The sequence below is a fragment of the Atractosteus spatula genome, chromosome 22 (genome assembly GCF_055471065.1).
Source record: "Atractosteus spatula isolate fAtrSpa1 chromosome 22, fAtrSpa1.hap1, whole genome shotgun sequence".
NCBI lineage: Eukaryota > Metazoa > Chordata > Actinopteri > Semionotiformes > Lepisosteidae > Atractosteus > Atractosteus spatula.
Window position 1 is genome coordinate 546,433 of NC_142727.1, and position 26,689 is coordinate 573,121.

General features: G+C 48.0%; 2 protein-coding genes across 3 annotated transcripts; both read right to left on the reverse strand.

Moving 5' to 3' along the window:
• Positions 1–8,115: 8,115 nt before the first annotated feature.
• LOC148816372 (uncharacterized) lies at positions 8,116–12,525 on the reverse strand. Its single transcript, XM_088940014.1, has 2 exons — positions 12,178–12,525; positions 8,116–11,040 (listed from the first exon to the last, which is right to left on the reverse strand). The coding sequence occupies exons 1-2, from the start codon at positions 12,457–12,459 to the stop codon at positions 10,849–10,851; spliced, it is 474 nt and encodes a 157-aa protein (XP_088796140.1). The 5' UTR covers positions 12,460–12,525; the 3' UTR covers positions 8,116–10,848.
• Positions 12,526–13,098: 573 nt separating this feature from the next.
• Positions 13,099–25,415, reverse strand: LOC148816373 (uncharacterized). Of its 2 annotated transcripts, XM_088939682.1 has the most exons (11): positions 25,359–25,415; positions 24,566–24,592; positions 22,433–22,711; positions 20,922–21,230; positions 19,587–19,886; positions 18,879–18,956; positions 18,038–18,127; positions 17,661–17,679; positions 17,235–17,272; positions 15,200–15,237; positions 13,099–13,590 (listed from the first exon to the last, which is right to left on the reverse strand). In XM_088939682.1, exons 1-11 carry the CDS (start codon positions 25,393–25,395, stop codon positions 13,396–13,398), a joined length of 1,410 nt encoding a protein of 469 aa, XP_088795808.1. In that variant the 5' UTR covers positions 25,396–25,415; the 3' UTR covers positions 13,099–13,395. The 2 variants fall into 2 exon arrangements, with proteins under 2 accessions (XP_088795808.1, XP_088795809.1); XM_088939683.1 differs by lacking the exon at positions 18,879–18,956.
• Positions 25,416–26,689: the final 1,274 nt, after the last annotated feature.

The window sequence follows — 26,689 nt, forward strand, 5'->3', positions numbered from 1 at the left end:
ACGAGCCTTGAAGCTGCGCTTTCCTGACCGGGTCTCTCTCGGCCTCTAGGAAGAAGAGACTCGGACTCGCCTGTGAATCCGCCGCGGAGCTCCGGTCACTCGGTACACGGGTGGGTCTGCGCTCAGGTCTCCACGCCGAGAAGGACCCGACAGCCGCCGTTTAAAGCCCAGAGCCGCGCCAGGATCCTGCAGAAGCCTGGAATACAAACGAGAAACAGCGTATTGTGCAGGTAAAAACATAACATATAACAAGCAGTTAGAAGAAGCTGAAGCACGATTTTAATACCATGTTTCTCCGCAGAGTCGAAGCCACAAGTCCTACAGCCCGTCCGGCAGCTCCGCCAAAAGTAAGTTGCGAAATTCATTTACTTTTCAAGCCCCATTTCATGACATTTTCCACTCGGACCGAGAAAAGCCAACAGCCTTCGCCCAGGATCCCGCTCAAGCTAAACGGTGAATTTGAAAAACTTTCTCTGTTTGCAAACTCGCTATTTAAAGGCAGAGAAGCGACTCGGGCGTCGGAACCGCTAAACAGCCGCGGATTGAAGTCTAATTGCAGACTGACCGCACCTGCCTTCTCATTCAGACTCGGCCAATAGGGGCGGCGGGTCCCGGAGCTGCTCGTCTCTGCTGGTAAACAGCGAGTTTTCAAACAGGGACACGAGAGACCAAAAATCCCCTAACAGGCACAGTTAAAAAATTAAATCTCATCTGAGGTTAAAAATAGGTTTTAGTCTGAGCTACTCAGCTTGCAGCCCTTCCAGTGCACTAGACTGCAGTAATCTGACTCAACCAGCTGCTTAATTACTGATGAACCTGCTAATGATCAATTCAACAGCACTGGGTGCAGCTTCACTGTAATGCAGTGGACTGGAGAGGCTGCAAGTAGCTCTGATTCCAGTACCAAGGTCCCACCTTCACACTACAATACCCTGAGACAGGACGGGCTCCCACACTGACACTACACTGCCCACTCATGCTCTTTATTCACCTCAAGGCAACACTGCTCACAGGGAACACAAATAAGGAACAAGCAGGTGTCGACGCCACACTGGACAGGAAACATGAAAATGGTTCTGGCTGTGGAGTCGTGTCTGTGTGTCGGGAGGCCATCAGGCTGCAGAGAAACAGGACACCTTGAGACAGAACAGGAGTCTGAAGAGGCTCTGAGACTGAAAGCAATCACTTCTACACCTGTGCTCAACCCATTACCTCACCACATCCTGCCCAAACAGTTAATAAACCTCATTCGCAGCACTCATTACTAAACCAGTTTAATTTCTCTGGTTTATACACTCTCCTGTGATGAGATGTTAATGGTTCCTGCCCCTCGCCTGCTTTCTGACAGCATCCAAACCACACAGCAGCTCTCCTGCGCTTGTGTTGGGGTGAACTCGACTGTCGCAGGGGAAGGACATGGTTTCTGATGATGTGGAGTGAGTCTGAATCCTGCAGTTAGTATGTGAATGTGATTCAGGTATCAGGACTCTGCAGTGACAGTGTTAGGGACAATTGTAGCTGTTGTCTCACACATGAAGAAAACTCCAGAGCCAGAATCAATGTTCTTCTCAGTGTGGAATTCTCCCCTACTTGTTCCTCTGCAGCTCCCACACTGACACTCCTCTCCACTCTGAGCACATTCAAACAGGCAGGTTTTTCCTACAGCTGAACAATCTCCTTTCACCAACAGCCTCAGCTGCACTCCCACCCAAAGACACTCAGATCTTTTTCATGGTCCAGTGGAAGAATTCTAACAGCCCAGAATATGAACAAAGCACATTAATTCATGTCACTGGCCCTGTCAATCAGCCCCTCCTGTCAAGGTGTATTGATACTGTGAGACAGTTGAAAATGCAGGTTTTCATTGGAAAGGTACAGTGTCCTCCAGCAGTACTGCAATGAGTCAACTTTACAGTCAAGCAATTAGTACTTGTGATCAGAACAGAAATATTATCCTGGTTTTATTTTGTGGTAATTCTCTGCATACATTTGATCATATTGGAATAAAAAATGTTCAACTTTCTATTTTGACATTACTGGGACACATTCACTTTAAGTACATTTCAGAGTGTAGAAGAGGATGTGCTTGTAGATCCCTCTGAGACAGTAACTGCATGAGGTCTGAGACCCATTGAGCTCACTGCCCTCTGTAATCATCTGAGATGCTTTGCTGTTGCCACCAAGTTCTTATTTAGTCTTCAGGTGATCATACTTCAATTGTTTGTTTTTCCTTCTGTCAATAGGGTTGAAATCCAGGCATTAGACCCAACAGTTAAGGTGTTTCTACAGTTATTCTTCTGATGACCTCCTTGGTTGCGTTATAAACTGACTCAAAGCTACAGCACCTGAATATTTGATGTGTGTCCTCTGAGCTGAGATGTAGATGACATGCATGGTCCCTGACTAACACCACCTCTAATCCTACTCCTGTACATGTGATCAACATCTGAGCTCAGAGGGAGCGCAGAGGACATTGAGGTGTTGCTGGAGCTCTCAGCTCCGAGTCCACTGCCTTCAGGTTTGAGCTTCAGTGACCCAGTCCACTAGTGCTGATGGAGACAGGTGAAGGAGTCTCCTCATGATCTCCCCAGGCCAGGCCATGACTCTCACAGGAGGTGCTGTTCACTGGAGCATCTGCAGCTCCTTTCTTTCTCCACACTTGAACCTGCCATCTCTGTCTTCTGAGCGCATGCTGAAGCCGGGTGGAGGTAATGTCATGGCCTGGGGATGCAGGAATGTCTCAGACTGGGTCACTCATCTTCATTGAGGATGTAGCTAATGATGGCAGCAGCAGAGGGATTTCTGAAGTTTACAGAAACTGGGTCTCTGATGCAGCACAAAATGCTTCCATATTTATTGGACAGTGCTGCACCATGCAGCATGACAATGACCCAAAGCATCCAGTCAGTGCAACCAAAGAGCTCATCAGGAGAAAACAGAAGCTGGTCAAGTGTGTCTGCAGGTCTCAATCCAACTCTGTATCATGCTAAAGCAGTGACTTCAAGTAAAAGTGTCTCAAGAACAGGCGATACCTTATCTTCAATGATGACACAGAGTACAGTGAGCTCATTTACTGGTTTACACTCTGAAATGTATGTAACATGAATGTGTCCCAATAAGTCAGACCGACCATATGACATGATGAGGATTAATTCACCACTATTCCTGCTGCCTCCTGGTGTTCATCCACACTCCCAGAGATCTGAGATTCAGATCTCCAAATTGAGGAGAATCTGATTTACAGGGTGAGTTGGCTTAGATCCCCACACCCTGACATCACACTGACACTCCTTCACTACAGCTGCAGCACTGAAGTAATCTGCATTAATGTGGAAGTCTGACATGAATAATTCATCAGGCATATTCTGTACTTGTCTAGAACTCCATCTTATATACTTGTTTCTGTATCAATACTAATACTCTACATCATTTAAGATGTAAAACCAGAACACTGAACTTGGTGCTGGATTTGTCAGCTACACCTCACTGTCTTCTGCACGAACAGCTCAGTCAGGAGGTCAGCAGGAGGAAACAGTGGACAGTCTTGTACTGGCCAGGCCAGTCTCCACATTTAAATCCTCCTGAGCAGCATTTTACAGGCTGAAGAAAATCAAAACCACAAGAATAGACAGCTTGGTCGCTGCAGAGAGGAGGATGCTAAGAATATTGAGCTGACTGTGTCCAGACAGCAGGCAGTTACAGTCCCAAAGGCAGCTTCACCCACATGTTTCCCAGTCTTTACTGTCACTTGAAATTACAGCATTGAACTGGCTGTGCTTGAATATGATCAAATGTATGCAATTCCAAAAATAAATTGTACGTTTTATTCTGCTTGTTACTCACCGTCTCCTGTTCATGAATAAACATTGCTTGACTGTGAAGTTGTGGCTCACTGCTGGGGTACTGGGTGCAGATCTAGGACGAGTCTTGCTGTATTTAACAATGCAGGGGGTTGACATGATTTGCTGTGGAACTGAGGGACCTGTGCTCAGGGGCAAACTGAGAACTAGCTCGAGTTACGGGAAGCACTTGATTAGCATTAACACCCTGTTCAGTGGAGTGCTCTGCACTCGGGTTTTAACTGTACAACAGGCTACAGCCCATTCAGTGATCTAGTGCTCAGTATCCCGCACTGTCCCGGGACAGATGTGATGGCAGTACTGTACAGCACACCTCGCTCTGCATGACCCCGGCTCATACACATTCCTGAGAGCGGTAAGTTCTTTTTAAGAAGCCAAGACGGACCCAGAACAAGTTAAAATTTAAAAGCAACAGACGGGTGAGAGTAGAGTTTAAAAAGCACAGCCCAGCTCAGACAAACAGACCGCGTCTCTGTCGGCGCTGCAGCGCGATGTGAACAAACCGCGTCTTGATCAACTTCCTGACGCCTGTGCCCTGCTTGAACGTTGAAATTAATAAAACTCCATATGCTTCCTAAATCTGAACCGAAATTAAAGCGGGCGAGCATTTCTCGTGACGGTAAGGACACGGTCTGGAGGTCTTGAGCCCTTTTTATTCGAAATTCATTTTCCCGACATTGGGACGAGCCCGTGTTCCGCAAAGCGAGCTGCGCTGTACTGCCGAGTGACTCCCTGAGCCCCCCCGCCAGCGCAGCTCCTCACTCCTGTCTGCTTACTGTCGCTGCGCTGCTGCTCAGTGCTGAACTCCGAGCTCTTACCTGCTTGTCTTGTGTTTCAGGTCTCCCCTGGCTGCTGTCCCTGCCGCCCGCACAGGACCCCTCCCGCACTGACCAGACTGCTGGCGCTGGACAGGAAATCGTCATCCCGGACGCCGTTACTTGTGATTCTGCATCTCACTCTGTGTTTTTGTTTCATTGTTGCCAACTGTCTTTGAGTTGTATGTTTGCAAAACTTAATAAAGAATTTTGACTTCTGTCTTACTTCTTTGTAACATTATTTCATTATAACACTATAACAAACATAAAACCAAACAAAACGAGGAATGAGCACCGCCCACTATGAATATTCATGAAGGGCGTGGATAATGAAGGGGCGTGTCGTATAATTAAGCAGGGGAGTGTCACATTATTCATGAGTGGGCGTCACTGGATACTGCCGTCATGCCAACCAATCAAAATGTTTGGATTAGAGCCCACCTCCAAGATTTTTGCTCTCAGGTGATTGGTCAGTTTGAAGCACAACTTCGACTATGGGATAAAAAAACATTTTCTCTATTCTGATTGGTTGAAAGACCTGTCAATCAAATCACCACACCCCCAAAAATGACGCACTTCTTAAGGGTTGTCTTTATATGATTGACATGAGGTTTAACCCAATCGCAGAAGCCCATCTCCAAGACCAGCCCTGGGTGACATTTGCTTAATACTAATGAACCTTAATTCACTTGATACATAAACATTTTTCTCATTATAGATAATTAGCATAATCAGAATACTAATTGTTAATTAGAATATTATTTTCTATATAAATATATACAGTTTTTGTTCCAATTTTCCTAAGATATTTACATTTTTAGGTCACACAATTTGAAAGACAGCACCCAAGTTTTTTAAAATACATTCCCTAAAAAAGACAAATAAGCCAGAAGTAAAACAAATTTAAATTTTATTTGTGTTCAGTACAAGTGTAAACATACATTTTAGAAACGAAAAAGCATTCGAGTGAAAACGCTTTCCAGAGCAAAAAATAAAACCAAAACATAAACAACAAAAACAGAAATCATTAAAACAGAACTTATTAAAATACAAGCGACTGGTCAACCGATTTTAATACAAATTTAAATACTTATGAGAGCGTTAACGCCGACATCTTACTTACAAAACAAGCAGTAGAAAAAAAGACGAGTTCACACAGTAAACTTAAAAAACGTTATTTTCACTAGAATTTTTTAAATTTAATATTAACACATATACAAATAACTCATTAAAATACAAGTAACTAGTGCGTGATTTTAATAAATGCAAATTGTATGCAAATAAGAATTAACAAACATCATAAAAAAACAACAGAAAATCACTTTTTCCACACTAAAGCAAAGTGAGCGTTTTAATTCAGTACAAATACTAAGAACCTTAAAAATATAAAAAACAATTCTAGCCAAAAACTAATTTTCTAGTTCATATTAACAAGAGAAATGCAAATCAGCTCATTAAAATACAGCGACTGATTTTAATAAATGCAAATGAGGAGTTTGCCGCCATCTTGCTAATCAAACACAAACAAAACACAAAATCGCTCGATACTCACTAGCTGAAAGTCAGGAACATCCAGTTTTAAATCCGACTTAATGATTCCGTGATGTGTCATAACGATATAATAAAAAATAGGCCAAAAAACGACTAAAAACGCAATAAAATCGGGAAAACGCCATTCACAAACCCCACCACACCCTTTCGGCAGAACTTCCGGTAGAGGCCATTTTGGGGGCGGGGCTTGTTTAAATATGAGAATCTCAGCCAATCAGAATCCATGACGTCTCCACCCAAACCACGCCTGTTGACAGTAGAGGGTGGGGCTGCACCGCCCTCATGCGTTGGGAGGACGAACTACAAATTAGATTAATTGTAAAACCGCTGCCTATATACTGAATATTAATAAAGGATTTTGGTGGGCAGAGCCGCGAATAATGTCGTCTCATCTGTTTATTGGTCACTTTGGGCTCCAGGTCCTATAAATTCTGACCCAGCTGATTATTCTCCTTTCGCGCGAGAGGCGGGCAAGACAGACAGCGGTAAGTAACTCGTCCAAACGCTTTTCAAGCTTTACTGCTCTGTGCGTTTAAACCTGTATTAGGTCATTGCTTAACAATACTTTTCTACTCTATTTCTTATTCTTATTTTCTCTGGGCTGTGCTTCTGTTGTCTGCAGAATCCTGTGAATATTCGTTCATATAACGTGCTGCTTGCTACTGCTCTTGAAATGTACTTGTAATTCGAGACTAACAAACATCACTCTTTTTTCAGTTTTGTCCACTAAATCACATTTTCTGTCAGTCTGGCGGGACCATGTACGAGTCGAGAGGTGAGTTTCAGCATTTTCTCTGCATCTCGTTTCTCTCCAGCTCTCTCACTCCGGAGCCCGGCCAGGACTCGCGGCCCCAGTGACAGTGAGGGGAGAGTTTTACTGCCTGCTGCTCTGGTATCGACAACATGTCGGGTAAGAACCGGGGAATGGTGTCAGACAGACGGGGCGCTGCTTTCACAGCCCGGGTCAGCTCTCTTGGGCAACTCACTGGTACCCTGGCTTGACCAAGAGGAGCGGGCTGTCAGGCTGTGGGAGCAGCTGTCTGCAGAGCCGCGTATAGAGACCGTGTACCTGGCTCTGCCGTCTGCAGCTGCAGGCTGCCCTCTGGTGGCGGCTAAGAGCAACAGCGTGTGAGCTCGGGCTTCTGAAACAGCGGAGCTCACTCCACTACTTCACTGTTCAGTCCTGTACTACCGTTCTTACTCACTGCAGTGTGAAAAGTATTCTGACACAGCTCGACTTTAAGTTTTAATGACTGTATTTGTCTGTCATTACAGCTTTCAACAAAGGCTTTGACTTCACCTCCAGCCTGGTTCCACTTTCACCTTCAGCTCCCTCCCTGCTGCCTCCTGCTGCTCCTCCCTCTACTGAGGACTGAGACTGTGAAGAGTCAGAATCTGGCTCTGGGGTTGACAGGGTGAGTTGGTTTAGATCTCTGTACCCTGACATCACACTGACACTCCTTCACTACAGCTGCAGCAGTGTCACAGTCTAGATCTCTTCATACTTTCCTTTACTTCTTCATCTGCTACTAATGTTCCTGATCTTTTCAAATAAAGGCTGATAATTCACAGTGATCTCTGACCATCACAGGAATCCTGAGTGTCTTCAGCTCCTCCTCTGACTTCAGATGCTGATGGCATGTCCACTCCCTAACCCCACTACTAACCCCACTCCTCACTCTTCCACATGTGATCAACATCCCAGCTCAGAGGAGGAGCTGAAGACACTCAGGATTCCTGTGATGGACAGAGATCACTGTGAATTATCAGCCTTTATTTGAAAAGATCAGGAACATTAGTAGCAGATGAAGAAGTAAAGGAAAGTATGAAGAGATCTCGACTGTGACACTGCTGCAGCTGTAGTGAAGGAGTGTCAGTGTGATGTCAGGGTACACAGATCTAAAGTGTGAGGAAGTGTTCTGGCACAGCCTGACCTATTTTAATGAGTTTACTTCTCTCTTTCCAGCTTTCAACAAAGTCACTGAATTCAGTCCAGCCTGGTTCCAGTCTGTCAACATGTGATGAATAAACACCTTCAGCTCCCTCCCTGCTGCCTCCTGCTGCTCCTCACTCTACTGAGGACTGAGACTGTGAAGAGTCAGAATCTGGCTCTGGGATTGACAGGGTGTGTTGGTTTAGATCTCTGTACCCTGACATCACACTGACACTCCTTCACTACAGCTGCAGCACTGAAGTCCCTGGTGTTGATCTCCTGGAAATCTCACATGTACAGCTCCTCTCTCCTAGTCTGTAATTGTCTCGAGCTCCATCTTCTGTAGCTGCTTTATGTGTATCTCTGTCACCACTAGTCTCCTGTTGTTACACTAGTTTCTGTCCCACTGCAGAGCAGTCTGCACTCTGCTTCAGGAGTGGACAGTGACTGGGGAATTAGACTCCCTGCCTGTCCTCATCTCTCACTGTCTAGTCTTCATCTCCACCAGTGAGTGTCTGCTCCTCTCTCCTGTATCTGTCCTTCCTGTTGGTGTTGCTCTAGAGCTCTGCCTGGATGTGCTGACTTGTCCTCTGCTGTGTCTCTTCAGAACTGACTGCATCTCCCCCTGCCCTCTCTCTGCACTGTCCTGCCTCTCTCCTTCTCTGCCTGCTGCTCTGTGTGAAGTGTGTTACTGGCACCCCAGCTCTGCTTTTTACACACACTATTCAAGAAGGTTTGCTCTTCAGGGTTCAAGTATGTTTATGTTGAGTGTTTATTAGTCACAGGTTGACAAACTGGAACCAGGCTGGAGTCAATTCACAAGCTTTGTTGAAAACTGAAAAGAGACTCATATCCCCCAGGTCTCCAGGTGAGCTCTGCACAATTTCTCCTGTTTCCTACAGCAGCTTCTCCCAGTAACACCTCTGCAACCCCACAGTTAGAAGTAAATCTCACACTTGTCACTTTGTTGAAATAATTGATCTTGATTTTTTTAGAGATGTGATGTTTATTGTAATGTCTTGTGAGTGAATTCTCAGGTATGAACAGCCCAGTCTGTTTTCTGCTCCCTCTTGAGCTCTGACCCTGACCATGTGTATAAGAGGCAGGATAAGGGACACATCTGGGTATCACTCTTGTAGGGATTATGTTCACTATAAACATCTGAGCTCACGGAGGTCTTATCTGTGTTGGTAACAAAGCATTTTCAACTTGCAATTTCCTTCTGCCACACAGGGCAGCTCTTTCTGTCTCAGTGTATTATTGTGCAGTAGTCTGAGCTCTGATGCAGTGATGGACAGATGTCATCATCACTATAGAAGTGTCCTGCTCTCTGCCTGTCCAGACCCCTTCAGCACAGCCTCCTACTGACACTCGTTCACACTGTGGAAGTGTTTCAGCCTGTGTGACTCTGCACCTGGAACTGCTGTCTGTAGTGTCACAGTCTAGATCTCTTCATACTTTCCTTTACTTCTTCCTCTGTCACTAATGTTCCTGATCTTTTCAAATAAATGCTGATAATTCACAGTGATCTGTCCATCACAGGAATCCTGAGTGTCTTCAGCTCCTCCTCTGAGTTCAGATGCTGATGGCATGTCCACTCCCTAACCCCACTACTAACCCCACTCCTCACTCTTCTACATGTGATCAACATCCCAGCTCAGAGGAGGAGCTGAAGACAGTACAACCTCTGTCCTACATCAGCAGTGTTGAGAGATGATCTGTATTTATTACCAAGATAAAACTGTGTCCACCTGCTTCACAGGGGAGAATTGTCATCTCGATCCATTTTCAACTTCATTCTGTACATTGATAGTTGTAAAACCTTATTCCATAAAACTTAGAGCTTGGATTTCACTTAAATGTGTTAACAATTATGACATGTTTGGTTGCTCTCATTGAATCCATGTGCCTGATGTACAAACAGATCTCAGTGAACAGGTGTCCTCAGTGCTGTTACTGTCTGACTACAGTCACTGCAGCTGTGAGATTGAATGGAACTACAGTCAGCCCTCAGTGTAACAGACACAAGCTGCTGGAGGGGAACTTTGTCAGCAACACCAGAAATACAAATAGTTTCTCACAATAACCCTAGGCCAATTGCTTATAATGGGTGTTACTTGATTAATATTCTTCAGCAAATTTTATACCATATATCTGAAACACATGAACTAAAGACCTTTACCATGAATATGAAAGTACAGGAACAATTTTCATTTACTGTGATTTGAAATTGTTAATAAGTCAAAAGTTCCAGAAACCACACAAGCAGTTGTACTGTATATTTTCTCTGATTTGTAATGTACAAGACATTCTGTAATAACGAACACCCCTTCCTCCTGTTACTCTGTTAAACTGAGGGTTTCCTATATTTCTCTTTAACACTTTTCTAACATAATTAAAGTCTCTTTTCTGTTAATCATGCTTCTGCTGTCAGTTCTTTTACAGTCTCTGATCCTCTGCCTGTCTGTAACTCGTCTGTCTTGAACAGATTTCTAGACTTCAGTTTGTCTTGAATTCTGCTGTGGCCAGTGTTCTCACTCAGTGTTAGCTGACTGAATCACTACTCTCGTTTAGAGAAGGGTAGATTCTGTATTATTGTCAATGTGTTTTTATTGCCCTGCTGGGATCCTCTCCGGCTCTCAGCCCCTCTTGCCCCTCTCCGTCAGCTCCTGTCCTCCTCTCAGGATGTTCACCTTCCCTCCTGCACTGCTGTCACCCTGAGCTCACAGACACAGGCGCTCTTACCTCCCTCCCTGTCCAGCCAGAGTCTGCTCCTCTTCTCCGTGAGCAGGGACACAGTCTGCCTCTTCCTTGCCTTGCTGACTCCTGGAGACGACGGCGCAGGGGAAGGACTGGACAGGCCCCCAGGGGGCGCTCTTGCCTGCGGGTCAGAGGTCTAGTTGATGAAATGTTCACCCTGTGTCAGCGCGTCATGTCCCAGCCGGGCGCAGCCTGGTGTGGGGACAGTGAGTCTCCGGACTGCCGGAGATGGACACCCGTGTCCCCGCTGGCTGGGGCTGGAGGACAACGGCGCCGGTAACCTTTCCGTGGGCTTTAGTCTCTGAAATACTCGGTGATACAGCACAGCAAGAGCCCACATAACGCCTACGTGAAGTGTTTTTAGCGAAAGTCTAGAAACGTGATTTCTAGAGGATTTTACCCAGTAGTGGTGTGATGGAGAACATGAGCCCTCATCCTTTCACAACGTCAGGATGAAGAACCGAGAAAAAGGATGTCTGATTCTTTATTCTGTGGGTAGGGGTATGTACTGTGGTCCCCGGTCTGCAAGCACAGTCGAGCTACACGCACAGACTGCTGGCTTGAACACACCCAGGTCCCTGAGCAAGCCGAGAACGGACCCTGCTGTCCGTGCCAGTGTTGACCTTCCTGTGCCTCACGAGTGTTCAGTGTGAGCCTTCGATCCGAGATTAAACACGTGCATGTTTATAAAGTGTGTGCGTGTGTGTGCATCCTTTGGAACTCGACAAATTGCGTCTGGGCTTTTGTGGGGTACTTGGGGTTTTTTTAGTTGTAGGGTGCACTTTGCGGGCCTCGCCCGATAGGCTGGCCGACATTACTGTGCTAAACCTGACCTGCACCCATGGGAGAACAGGTTGTGTCTGGAGCTGCTCGGGCCTGGAGTTTTCACTGCTCTGTTTCCTCAGCTGGAAACAGCTAGGGTTTATTTCACCATTCCTGGGTAACAGTTCACAGACCCTACACTGCCTTTACCCTGCACTCTACCTTGAAATCGAGAACAGCGTCCGTGTCACTGTGATAAACGGTCGGGCTGCCTCCTGGGCTCTCTCTGTCCCGGGTTCGAGTCTTGACCAGGTGTGCTGTGTGTGTGGAGTTTGCATGTTCTCTCTCCGCAGCGTGGGGGTTGTCTCCTGGTGTCCCAGTGCCCTCGCCCACTCCCCACCCACGCTGGCTGTGAGCCCTGCGGTTTCACCCAACACAACCCCACACCCCACTCGTGCTGTACAGGGGTTTGAGGAACCCGCAGACGAGTTTTTACCTGTGTGGGTTGAATGCTGCAGCTGCGCCTTGCTGGTCGGAACCGGTACTGCTGCTCCAGACGAGCCGGACCCAGCGCCGGCACGACACCGCGCTGCTCCCCGGTGTCTGTCCGGCAGCTCTCGCCCCCGCAGGACGCCGAGATCACGGAGGAGTTAGTCCGAGGAGCCGTCCACCGGGGCGGGAGACGCTGGACTTCACGACAGCGGCCGGAGGAGAAAAACTCTCCGAACACCGGAAATAAAACCGCAAGTCCCTCTCTCTCACGGCCCGCCCTGCTCATCAGGGGCAGGGGTCGACGAACCGAGCCGCATGAGATGACTTGAAAGCAAGAGGCACCGCAACACTGTTCTCTCTTCCCAGAAACCGCACAGGTCGCTTCTCCAACGACTGAACTTCCGCCAGAAGCAGGTGCGGGCGAGGAGCCGAGCGCCGCCTGCCGGACTGAACAGGGACTGCAGCCCCCTGGACCGGACCGGACCGGACCGGACCGGGGCGCTGGACTGTTCCATCGGAGACGTCATTCTCCAGGATTTTATTGGAATAAGCACGGGATTGCAAACAAATCCCAAGTGCTCTTCATATTAATACCCAAGAGTGCAATATAGTCATAATACCAGCTCTATAATCTCTTAAAAGACTATTATATACCATAGCAACAGCGTGTGTAACACCTGTGTAACAAAGGCTTTTGAAGTGTTTAATAAAAGTCTAGAAATGTGATTTCTAGAGGATTTATTCCAGTAGTGTCAGGTCTGCCAGTTAAACTCGGAGCAGAGCCTGGAAACCTCTGTCTCTCTTGTGTATAGATGCAATTAAACCCAGAAAAATGTCTTGTGTCTGTAAACTCACCAACATCACGGAGTTTCAAGGCCCAGAATCTTTCAAAGCACACACAAACTCTAGGAACAAAAACACGTCACTTCAATTGTCAATTTATTGAGTAAAAGTGCATATAAAACAGCTGTACACTCACAACACACAGGCCTGAGCACAGCTGTACAACTCACAACACACAGGCCTGAGCACAGCTGTACACTCACAACACACAGGCCTGAGCACAGCTGTACACTCACAACACACAGGCCTGAGCACAGCTGTACAGCTCACAACACACAGGCCTGAGCACAGCTGTACAGCTCACAAGACTCAGTCCAGTCTGTGTGAGTAGGTGAACTCTTCTGCTCCCACAGTGCTCCTATGCTGTCTGACCTGGCCCTTATGATGTAGAGGAGGGCAGATCTGAGATTGTGGAGTAGGTGATGTCTTGTCCAGCCTGGACTGGCCTGTGAGCTGCAGGCGAGGGCAGATCTGAGATTGTGGAGTAGGTGATGTCTTGTCCAGCCTGGACTGGCCTGTGAGCTGCAGGCGAGGGCAGATCTGGGATTGTGCAGTACGTGACGTCCTGTGCAGCCTGCAGGAGACAGAGACAGAGTTGCGGGCCGACGGACAGGTGGTTACGGAGACGTACTGTAGCAGATCTCGGAAGCACGCGGTGCCTGTGAGCAGCTACAGCTGTTGCAGTGACGTGCCTGAGGTTGCTCTGCCCGATGAGCTCAGAGGGGTGAAAGCTTCAGCGGCTCAGTCCCAGCCGCGGTGAACGACAGACAGAGCCCGGACGGGCACTAGCAGCCAGCGAAACAGCTGTGGCAGCACACAGGTTCCTTCTAGCGTCTGAACTGGGACATGTCTTACATGCCTCTGCAATTTGCTCTTTTAGGCGATCAGAGACCAACCAAGTAGTCTGGATAAATTACAGGAACAAACAACTAAATGAATGAATTCATTTCAGAGGTAGAGCGACAAATACTGTGTAACACAGCACTTCCAAAGTCAAGCGAGTAGCATCAGTACAATGACACTGTTCCACCCTTCCACAACACTTCACAATCAGCAATACTGTATAATAGTGTGAGATCAGATCACTGCACTGGGTCAGTACTCCTGTATAATACTCTAGGGTGAGATCAGATCACTGCACTGGGTCAGTACTCCTGTATAATACTCTAGGGTGAGATCAGATCACTGCACTGGGTCAGTACTCCTGTATAATACTCTAGGGTGAGATCAGATCACTGCACTGGGTCAGTACTCCTGTATAATACTCTAGTGTGAGTTCAGATCACTGTACTGGGTCAGTACTCCTGTATAATACTCTAGTGTGAGATCAGATCACTGTACAGGGCCAGTACTCCTGTATAATACTCTAGGGTGAGATCAGATCACTGCACTGGGTCAGTACTCCTGTATAATACTCTAGGGTGAGATCAGATCACTGTACAGGGCCAGTACTCCTGTATAATACTCTAGGGTGAGATCAGGGGACTGTACTGGGTCAGTACTCCTGTATAATACTCTAGTGTGAGTTCAGATCACTGTACTGGGTCAGTAGTCCTGTATAATACTCTAGTGTGAGTTCAGGGGACTGTACTGGGTCAGTACTCCTGTATAATACTCTAGGGTGAGATCAGATCACTGTACAGGGCCAGTACTCCTGTATAATACTCTAGTGTGAGATCAGGGGACTGTACTGGGTCAGTACTTCTGTATAATACTCTAGTGTGAGTTCAGATCACTGTACTGGGTCAGTACTCCTGTATAATACTCTAGTGTGAGATCAGGGGACTGCACTGGGTCAGTACTCCTGTATAATACTCTAGTGTGAGATCAGGGGACTGTACTGGGTCAGTACTCCTGTATAATACTCTAGTGTGAGATCAGATCACTGTACAGGGCCAGTACTCCTGTATAATACTCTAGTGTGAGATCAGGGGACTGCACTGGGTCAGTACTCCTGTATAATACTCTAGTGTGAGATCAGGGGACTGTACTGGGTCAGTACTCCTGTATAATACTCTAGTGTGAGTTCAGGGGACTGCACTGGGTCAGTACTCCTGTATAATACTCTAGTGTGAGTTCAGGGGACTGTACTGGGTCAGTACTCCTGTATAATACTCTGTACGGAGTGTAAGATCAGTCGACAGTGTCTTGTTAATTATATTCTAGTTTTATACTGTACTTACTGTATTATTGCTGGAGCCTGGAGTCATGACAAGAGCATCTGTAAGAAAATAAATCTTTTACCACAAGGGGACAACAGAAACAGGATTTCTCAGTCACTGATAAACTCGAGTTGTAGGAATTTTAGTCTATTCACATTCTGGTCCACATTAACATTGAGAACCTACTGTCACTGAGGGAAGAGAGGACTTCCTTTGACTTTTAGGTGGTACTAGCCTACATAGCACAGTTTTATATACTGTATCTCCACAGCCTGATCCACACTGTACTGTATCTACAGAGCCTGATCCACACTGTACTGTATCTACAGAGCAGGTCCACACTGTACTGTATCTACAGAGCCTGATCTACACTGTACTGTATCTACAGAGCAGGTCCACACTGTACTGTATCTATAGAGCCTGATCTACACTGTACTGTATCTACAGAGCAGGTCCACACTGTACTGTATCTACAGAGCCTGATCTACACTTTACTGTATCTACAGAGCAGATCCACACTGTACTGTATCTACAGAGCCTGATCCACACTGTACTGTATCTACAGAGCAGGTCCACACTGTACTGTATCTACAGAGCCTGATCTACACTGTATTGTATCTACAGAGCAGGTCCACACTGTATTGTATCTACAGAGCAGGTCTACACTGTACTGTATCTACAGAGCAGATCTACACTGTACTGTATCTACAGAGCAGGTCCACACTGTACTGTATCTACAGAGCAGGTCCACACTGTACTGTATCTACAGAGCCTGATCCACACTGTACTGTATCTACAGAGCAGGTCCACACTGTACTGTATCTAGAGAGCCTGATCCACACTGTACTGTATCTACAGAGCAGGTCTACACTGTACTGTATCTAGAGAGCCTGATCCACACTGTACTGTATCTACAGAGCAGGTCCACACTGTACTGTATCTACAGAGCCTGATCCACACTGTACTGTATCTACAGAGCAGGTCCACACTGTACTGTATCTACAGAGCCTGATCCACACTCTACTGTATCTACAGAGCCTGATCTACACTGTACTGTATCTACAGAGCCTGATCTACACTGTATTGTATCTACAGAGCAGGTCCACACTGTACTGTATCTACAGAGCCTGATCTACACTTTACTGTATCTACAGAGCCTGATCTACACTGTACTGTATCTACAGAGCAGGTCCACACTGTACTGTATCTACAGAGCCTGATCTACACTGTATTGTATCTACAGAGCAGGTCCACACTGTACTGTATCTACAGAGCCTGATCTACACTGTATTGTATCTACAGAGCAGGTCCACACTGTACTGTATCTACAGAGCAGATCTACACTGTACTGTATCTACAGAGCAGATCTACACTGTACTGTATCTACAGAGCAGGTCCACACTGTACTGTATCTACAGAGCAGATCTACACTGTACTGTATCTACAGAGCAGGTCCACACTGTACTGCATCTAGAGAGCCTGATCCACACTGTACTGTATCTACAGAGCAGGTCTACACTGTACTGTATCTAGAGAGCCTGATCCACACTGTACTGTATCTACAGAGCAGGTCCACACTGTACTGTATCTACAGAGCCTGATCCACACTGTACTGTATCTACAGAGCAGGTCCACACTGTACTGTATCTACAGAGCCTGATCCACACTCTACTGTATCTACAGAGCCTGATCTACACTGTACTGTATCTACAGAGCCTGATCTACACTGTATTGTATCTACAGAGCAGGTCCACACTGTACTGTATCTACAGAGCCTGATCTACACTTTACTGTATCTACAGAGCCTGATCTACACTGTACTGTATCTACAGAGCAGGTCCACACTGTACTGTATCTACAGAGCAGGTCCACACTGTACTGTATCTACAGAGCCTGATCTACACTGTATTGTATCTACAGAGCAGGTCCACACTGTACTGTATCTTCAGAGCCTGATCCACACTGAACTGTATCTACAGAGCCTGATCCACACTGCACTGTAATATAATGTACTAACAGACACACAGGTATATTCCTGGTCAGCACTGGTACCTACACGGAGAGTCTGCAGGGACGTCGCTGGAAGCAGACCGCCTGCAGAGACACAGACAGGAGACAAGAGACATGAATCCACACAGACCAGCACGAACAGGGACAGGCAAGCAGCATCACTGACATCGTGGCAAGAACTGATTATTCCACTATTAACCTTCCCAGAAACACCCTCAGAATTCACCTCCGCTTCGGGAGTTTCTTACTCCGAACGTGCTTTCCGACAGCGGTTTCCTTCAGAGCGGAGTGTTTCCTGATATATGTACATGCAGCATGTGTTTGCACCTACTGAACGGTCTGTCACAGAACTGGGAGTGGTATAAAACGAGTTATCAAGCTCCCTGTGGATCGATACTGCCCTCTGCTCACACAGCAGGATGAGACATGAGCCTTATCAGTCAGGAAGGTATGGAGAGAAAGATGACCTCACCCTTTCGAATTCTTCCTCTCTGAAAAAGACAAATAAAGAAACTGATATATTACACTCACATGTACTCCAGTAATAAGATACAAGTATAGTAATTCTAGACCAATCCAGTGACTCTACACCAGTACAGACACACATCCCAGTGACTCTACACCAGTCCAGATCCACAGTCCAGTGACTCTACACCAGTACACACAGTCCAGTGACTCCACACCAGTACAGACACACAGCCCAGTGACTCCAGTCCAGTGACTCTACACCAGCACAGATCCACAGTCCAGTGACTCCAGCCCAGTGATCTCACACCAGTACAGATACACAGTCCAGTGACTCTACACCAGTACAGATACACAGCCCAGTGCTGTCAGAAAGATACTCACTGCGCCAAAACCACAGTCCAATCACCATCACCCCCACCAGGAGGAAGAGCCCAGCTGCGACACCAATCTTCCACATCAGCGACTGGTCTCCTGTGGAAAAGAAGAGCGAATTGAGAAAGAATGTCTGTCTCAGTTGTGACGTCCAGAGAGGTCAGAGGTCAGCACTGACACTCCAGAAAGGTCAGAGGTCAGTGCTGACAGTCCAGAGAGGTCAGAGGTCAGGGCAAGTGTCCAGCATGTTCAGAGCTCTCTGCTGGTAATTTAGAGACCCTACAGGGCTCTGTGGGCTCTGTGCTACAGTACAGTCTCCACAATGACAGGGGAACAGCAGGTCATTCTGTCCTACAGAGACTCTAGCAGACAGTGAGAGAAGGGCTCAGGCTGTTATTACCTCTCTGCTCAGCTCAGAGCTGCTGGTATTGACAGGGACACAGAGACTCTAGCACACAGACAGTGAGAGAAGAGCTCAGGCTGTTCTCAGCTCTCTGCTCAGCTCAGAGCTGCTGGTATTGACAGGGACACAGAGACTCTAGCACACAGACAGAGAGAGAAGAGCTCAGGCTGTTCTCAGCTCTCTGCTCAGCTCGGAGCTGCTGGTATTGACAGGGACACAGAGACTCTAGCACACAGACAGAGAGAGAAGAGCTCAGGCTGTTCTCAGCTCTCTGCTCAGCTCAGAGCTGCTGGTATTGACAGGGACACAGAGACTCTAGCAAACAGACAGAGAGAGAAGAGCTCAAGCTGTTCTCAGCTCTCTGCTCAGCTCAGAGCTGCTGGTATTGACAGGGAAACAGAGACTCTAGCACACAGACAGTGAGAGAAGAGCTCAGGCTGTTCTCACCTCTCTCTCCTCTCTGAACTGTGTCTCTGATACTGACCGTCTCAGGAGTCACTGAAGCTGTGGGCTTGGACAGCTCACCTGAGACAGAAGAGAGAGTTCACCTGAGAGGACACAGTGACATGACTGTTAGAGAAGACATACAGTATCGACCTGAGCGAGAGGTGAGACACAGCGTCATATCTGCACAGTGACTGACTGGACATTACAGCACATGTACAGTTCAAACAGTAACAATACTATTAGAGAAGAGCCCTGCTGTAATTATGTACGAAGGACATCTAGAGAGTTAACTATACATCACAGTATATTACTGTGCATTAACACATTTTTACCTGTAGAAAACCTTGAAGCAAAACAGGATTCTGCATCAAGAGGAAAAGGAAAAGCTGAATATAAGTCCATATTCATATTGTCCTGTTTTTAACTTATCAGACCTGCATGGTTTAAAAAACAGCATCAGATTCCAACAGTAATCGTGCCTGAAGTGGAGGAGCCGCAGTGGAGAGGAATTCAGCTGCTCCCCTGAGGAAGCTGCGTGCTGGCCAGTGTCCCTTGCCCACAGCTGCCCCCAGTGCCCACCCTCCAGAAAGACCAGCGACTGACCAGCGATTCACTCAGGCGTGACTGGAGAGCCGCACAGATCGGCCCCAGAAGCCTGGACCCCTGTCACTGCTGGAAGCACTGGAGCAGGTTAGAGTCTGTCCTTACCCATCACTGTCACTGTAGCAGGGTCGCTGCGAGGGGATGGAGACTCTGAATAGTCTGTCTTCGCAGTGTACTGACACGTCACATTGACCCTCCTGACCGCACTGCGGCGCCCCCCGGTGGCCAGCCGAGCCCCAGTGAGGGTCCTCCGGCAGGCTGGGTGACTCTCGTTGAGTCGCTCTCCCTCGGTGTAGAAGGAGCAGTGAGACACAGAGACAGACTGAGGCCCCTCACAGCTCAGCTCCACGGAGTCTGTCTCTCTGACCACTGCAGGGCTCACTCTCAGCTCAGGCTTCGGGATATCTGCAGGACACAGCAGTCAGGTTCTTCATCGTGAGCTTTAGTGTTGTCTTGTTTTGGTGTCCTGAGAAACACAGCGAGCTTCACAACCTACTGTAAACTAACAGTTCAAACTGAACTCTCAAGACAGATTTACCAGAAGAACAGCCCTCAGGAGGGGTTCCTGTGACACTGTGTAACACCACTGAGCCTGGTATCACAGGCCGCCCCCACACAGGAAGGGAACTCATCTGATCATCAGGAGCAACAGGCAGTGGAGCCCATGCAGGAGCCTGTGTTACAGTGCGAGACTGTAAAATAATAATAATAATTATAATAATTAATAATTGCTTACACTTATATAGCACTTTTCTGGACACTCCACTCAAAGCGCTTTACAGGTAATGGGGATCCCCTCCACCGCCACCAGTGTGTAGCCCCACCTGGATGATGCGACGGCAGCCATAGTGCACCAGTCCGCTCCCCACACACCAGCTCTCAGTGGGGAGGAGAGCAGAGTGATGAAGCCAGTTCAGAGATGGGGGTTATTAGGAGGCCACGACTGGTACAGACCAGGGGGAGATTTGGCCAGGATGCCGGGGTTACACCCCTACTCCTTCCGAGAAACGCCCGGGGATTGTTAATGACCACAGAGAGTCAGGACCTCGGTTTTACGTCTCATCCAAAGGAAACAAAGATACTAGTCTGATGATCCTGATGGTAGCCTCATTCCTCTGGGTTTCCTGAGTCGGATCTGTGTCCCCTGGGACACAAGCTGCACTAGAACCGGATCAGAAACCCGGATCCTGATCCACCCCGGACAGCTGTCTCTCCCAACCCAACTCCAGTGAGCCTGAATCCAAACTTCACTGGATTCTCATTTTCATCAACACATCACAGCTGGTCCAGAACTCTTTCTTCTTCACAGAAATTAAGTGTAATGAGCTTTCTGTTCCTCTCTGACATTGTTTATGACAGCATACATTGGAGACTGGTATAAATGTGTTTGTGACACAGACATACAAACAGCACAGTGAAGTGACTTATTAAAACACTCACCCAGCACCTGTACTGTGGTCCTGTTACTGCGCTGTGAGCGAGAGACTGAGTCTCTATACTCACAGCTCAGATCAATGTCGGTGTACAGCCCAGTCGGTCTCAGTTCCCGAAGAAGCTCTGTCCCAGTCACAGTGAAATGACACTCATTCCCTGAGACTTTCAGAGTCATGAAGACACTGGGATCTGTGTGTCTGTACAGCTCACAGCTGGTTTCTTTCACAGACTCAGGAGCCTCACAGGTAACAGTGACAGAACTTCCTTTAGGGATCTGTGACTGACTCACACTGATGCCTGGTCTCTGTGAGTGACCTGGAAATACAGACAGGCAGGGGGTTGTTAATATCTGTGACAGGAACAGAGACAGTCAGGGTGTGTTAATATCTGTCACAGGAACAGAGACAGTCAGGGGGTTGTTAATATCTGTCACAGGAACAGAGACAGTCAGGGTGTGTTAATATCTGTGACAGGAACAGAGACAGTCAGGGTGTGTTAATATCTGTGACAGGAACAGAGACAGTCAGGGGGTTGTTAATATCTGTCACAGGAACAGAGACAGTCAGGGTGTGTTAATATCTGTGACCGGAACAGAGACAGTCAGGGTGTGTTAATATCTGTGACAGGAACAGAGACAGTCAGGGGGTTGTTAATATCTGTGACAGGAACAGAGACAGTCAGGGTGTGTTAATATCTGTGACAGGAACAGAGACAGTCAGGGTGTGTTAATATCTGTGACAGGAACAGAGACAGTCAGGGTGTGTTAATATCTGTCACAGGAACAGAGACAGTCAGGGTGTGTTAATATCTGTGACAGGAACAGAGACAGTCAGGGTGTGTTAATATCTGTGACAGGAACAGAGACAGTCAGGGGGTTGTTAATATCTGTCACAGGAACAGAGACAGTCAGGGTGTCTTAATATCTGTCACAGGAACAGAGACAGTCAGGGGGTTGTTAATATCTGTGACAGGAACAGAGACAGTCAGGGTGTGTTAATATCTGTCAAAGGAACAGAGACAGTCAGGGTGTGTTAATATCTGTGACAGGAACAGAGACAGTCAGGGTGTGTTAATATCTGTCACAGGAACAGAGACAGTCAGGGGGTTGTTAATATCTGTCACAGGAACAGAGACAGTCAGGGTGTCTTAATATCTGTCACAGGAACAGAGACAGTCAGGGGGTTGTTAATATCTGTGACAGGAACAGAGACAGTCAGGGTGTGTTAATATCTGTGACAGGAACAGAGACAGTCAGGGTGTGTTAATATCTGTCACAGGAACAGAGACAGTCAGGGTGTGTTAATATCTGTGACAGGAACAGAGACAGTCAGGGTGTGTTAATATCTGTCACAGGAACAGAGACAGTCAGGGGGTTGTTATCATGTGTTCTGGGAGAGTGTCAGGGTGTAGTTATTACAGGATGTGTGCTGCGTTAGGGTTATTACTGTTCATGAACACAGGCAGTGAGTACAGCTCTCAGGATGTGTCTCAGTGTAGGAAAGGGATCAGAGACTCACCTGGTATGATGTATCTGTCACTGCGTGGAGAGAGAGTGCTGGGGTCTGTACCCACACTGTAGTCACAGCTCACCTCACTGCTCAGATCGCTCACACTCTCATCAAACACACAGCTCTTTCTTCTACTCTTCACTGATCTGTGTGGCTGCTGTGTGTCTCCAGAGTACAGGTTACAGCTGGTAACATTGACAGAGCTGGGAGTCTCACAGGTGATAAAGACACGTCCTTCACTGGAGATCTTCGAGATCTCCACACTGACCACTGGTTTCTGCAGCTCCCCTGTCAACAGAGCAAACACAGGTCCTGAGCAGCACTGACAGGGGTGTTAGAGCTCTGTGTCTCATTTCTCTGGTGCTGCCCAGGACTCTTCACTGCTCCTGTCCTCAGTATAACACACTGCACTGCTGGCTACAGGCAAAGACAAGACTGGGAGTTTAACACAGTGACAGAGAAAACAGTCCAGCGCGATCTTTATATGCCTCTCAGAGAACTCTTTGATTTCAGGCAACAGCTGTCTGAACCTCGCCAGAACACTTCCTGTATTACAACACCATTTTTATATCTTTTTTATGCATAAAAAATCATAAATGTGAAAAAGAACCAGGGTGTTTTAAAAGTTGACCCAGGTAGCTCATAACACAACCACAAAACAACACTGGAGACACTACCGTCTCACACATGCAGGCCGCGGAAATATTGGAAATATATTTGTATTTTCAGATAATAGAACTGAACATACATCTAAGGTCTTAAAAGCCGGTCCTTACCCCTGTCTTTGCATTGACAGTGCTCGTCCCTGCGAACACAGCACGACCAGGTCACAGTCTGTGTACTGGTGTGTGTCTGGTCACTGCCTGGTGTACAGGACAGCCTGAGGGCACACCCTGATCCCTGAAGACGCAGGTATCGGTGCCTTTGCTACAGTAAGTCCTGTAGTCCTCCTGGCTGAAATACTGAGATACAGTATAGCGCCGGTTTTTTTCGGGTAGTCACGTGACTGTCTACAAGGAAGTTTAAAGGCACCAAAACACTGTGTACTTTCAGCTACTGGATGTGATGAAAACAGGGGGACAATGTACACAATGTGGATGTTATAACTATCAGGCACAAAGACATGTCCCGCAGCAGCAGGCCGAAGACACTGAATCTCTGTTGTTGAAAAGAGAGACAGGACCTGACCCAAGCATTCCTAATTCTCAAGGGTGCTCACACGGTCAGTACCGGGGACCTCAGCAGAACCAACAGGGAAACCAGCAGAAACAGAACAAGAGGCGCATCTTTACACAAAGGGTGGCGGGAGTGTGGAACAGATGAACTAATAGCTATGATTTGAAACCCGATGCCCTGATTACTTTCAAGAAACTGTGGGATGAGCTGGATGCGATGCTCGGATCCATTAGCTCCTAACTACCAAAAGAAATATCGTCTCAGATGTTGTGACTCTAGAGCTCCTCTCTGTTGTGCTGAAATCAGTATCCAGAACAGGTTCATTTGCAGTTTTTGGTTCATTTGCAGTTGACAAGATAATGGAAGGCAGAAACTACCCTGAGCACAACAGCTGATGTTTAAAATGATGAGCTGATGAGTTGTCGGAGGGCTGTAATGACTGAACACACGCATGTTCAGTCACATACTGAGAGACTGAGAGACACCGAGATACTGAAACACACTGAGATACTGAGAGACTGAGACACTGAGAGACACCGAGATACTGAGAGACACTGAGACACTGAGACACTGAAATACTGAAATACTGAGAGACTGAGAGACACTGAGACACTGAGAGACACTGAGATACTGAGACACACTGAGATACTGAGAGACTGAGACACCGAGATACTGAGAGACTGAGACACTGAGAGACACTGAGATACTGAGACACACTGAGATACTGAAATACTGAAAGACTGAGAGACACTGAGACACTGAGAGACTGAGACACACTGAGATACTGAGAGACTGAGACACCGAGATACTGAGAGACTGAGACACTGAGAGACTGAGACACTGAGAGACACCGAGATACTGAGACACACTGAGATACTGAAATACTGAGAGACTGAGAGACACTGAGACACTGAGAGACACTGAGACACTGAATACTGAGATAGTGAGAGACACTGAGACACTGACCTTGAGCTCCAGCGTGTCCAGACAGACCTGGGAATAAATACATACAGTAGAGACTGTGAGCTCACTGCCTCACACTGTTCACAAGCACTGACACACTGCACACACTGCACACACTGGACACACTGGACACACTGGACACACACACACTGACGCACAGTGACACACTGCCACACTGGACACACTGGACACACACACACTGACGCACAGTGACACACTGACACACTGACACACTGACACACTGCACACACTGCACACACTGCACACAATGGACACAATGGACACAATGGACACAATGGACACACACACACTGACGCACAGTGACACAGTGACACACTGCACACACTGCCACACTGCCACACTGCCACACTGCACACACTGCACACACTGCACACAATGGACACAATGGACACAATGGACACAATGGACACACACACTGACACACAGTGAAACACTGGACACACTGGACACACTGGACACACACTGGACACACTGGACACACTGGACACACACACACTGACGCACAGTGACACACTGGACACACTGGACACACTGGACACACTGACACACTGACACACTGACACACACACACTGACGCACAGTGACAGAGAGTCGCTGAGAGACATGACAGCTCTGGTGAAACAGCAAGTGAAAGACACCCCCACTGACACAGAGACAGAGAGACAGCACTAACTCACAGAGACAGTGAGGAGACAGGCGGGAGACAGGCGGGAGACAGGAGAACAGGAGAGAGGGAGCGCCTCAGGGCGAAAGCAGGAAAGAAGGGAGCACTCACGAGCCAGGAAGACGAGAAGAACGCAGAGTGGGGCCATGTTGAGGGAGAGGTCTGTCAGCTCCTATGAGAGTGAAGAAGAGTTTGAGGAAGTGCTCAGAGCATGAAGCACAGGAAACCACACTGCTTCTGACAGACAAGAGCGGAGAATGAGGCAAGGCGCTGGGGAGAGGAGAGCTCAGGGAGGCTGGGGTACAGACACAGACACACTCAACACACAGCAGGGCGCTGGGGAGAGGAGAGCTCAGGGAGGCTGGGGTACAGACACAGACACTCAACACACAGCAGGGCGCTGGGGAGAGGAGAGCTCAGGGAGGCTGGGGTAGAGACACAGACACACTCAACACACAGCAGGGCGCTGGGGAGAGGAGAGGACAGGGAGGCTGGGGTACAGACAGACACACTCAACACACAGCAGGGCGCTGGGGAGAGGAGAGGTCAGGGAGGCTGGGGTACAGACACAGACACTCAACACACAGCAGGGCGCTGGGGAGAGAAGAGGACAGGGAGGCTGGGGTAGAGACACAGACACACTCAACACACAGCAGGGCGCTGGGGAGAGGAGAGCTCAGGGAGGCTGGGGTACAGACACAGACACACTCAACACACAGCAGGGCGCTGGGGAGAGGAGAGGACAGGGAGGCTGGGGTACAGACACAGACACACTCAACACGCAGCAGGGCGCTGGGGAGAGGAGAGCTCAGGGAGGCTGGGGTACAGACACAGACACACTCAGCACACAGCAGGGCGCTGGGGAGAGGAAAGGTCAGGGAGGCTGGGGTACAGACACAGACACACTCAACACACAGCAGGGCGCTGGGGAGAGGAGAGCTCAGGGAGGCTGGGGTACAGACACAGACACACTCAACACACAGCAGGGCGCTGGGGAGAGGAGAGCTCAGGGAGGCTGGGGTACAGACACAGACACACTCAACACACAGCAGGGCGCTGGGGAGAGGAGAGGTCAGGGAGGCTGGGGTAGAGACACAGACACACTCAACACACAGCAGGGCGCTGGGGAGAGGAGAGCTCAGGGAGGCTGGGGTACAGACACAGACACTCAACACACAGCAGGGCGCTGGGGAGAGGAGAGGACAGGGAGGCTGGGGTACAGACACAGACACACTCAACACACAGCAGGGCGCTGGGGAGAGGAGAGCTCAGGGAGGCTGGGGTACAGACACAGACACTCAACACACAGCAGGGCGCTGGGGAGAGGAGAGCTCAGGGAGGCTGGGGTACAGACACAGACACACTCAACACACAGCAGGGCGCTGGGGAGAGGAGAGCTCAGGGAGGCTGGGGTACAGACACAGACACACTCAACACACAGC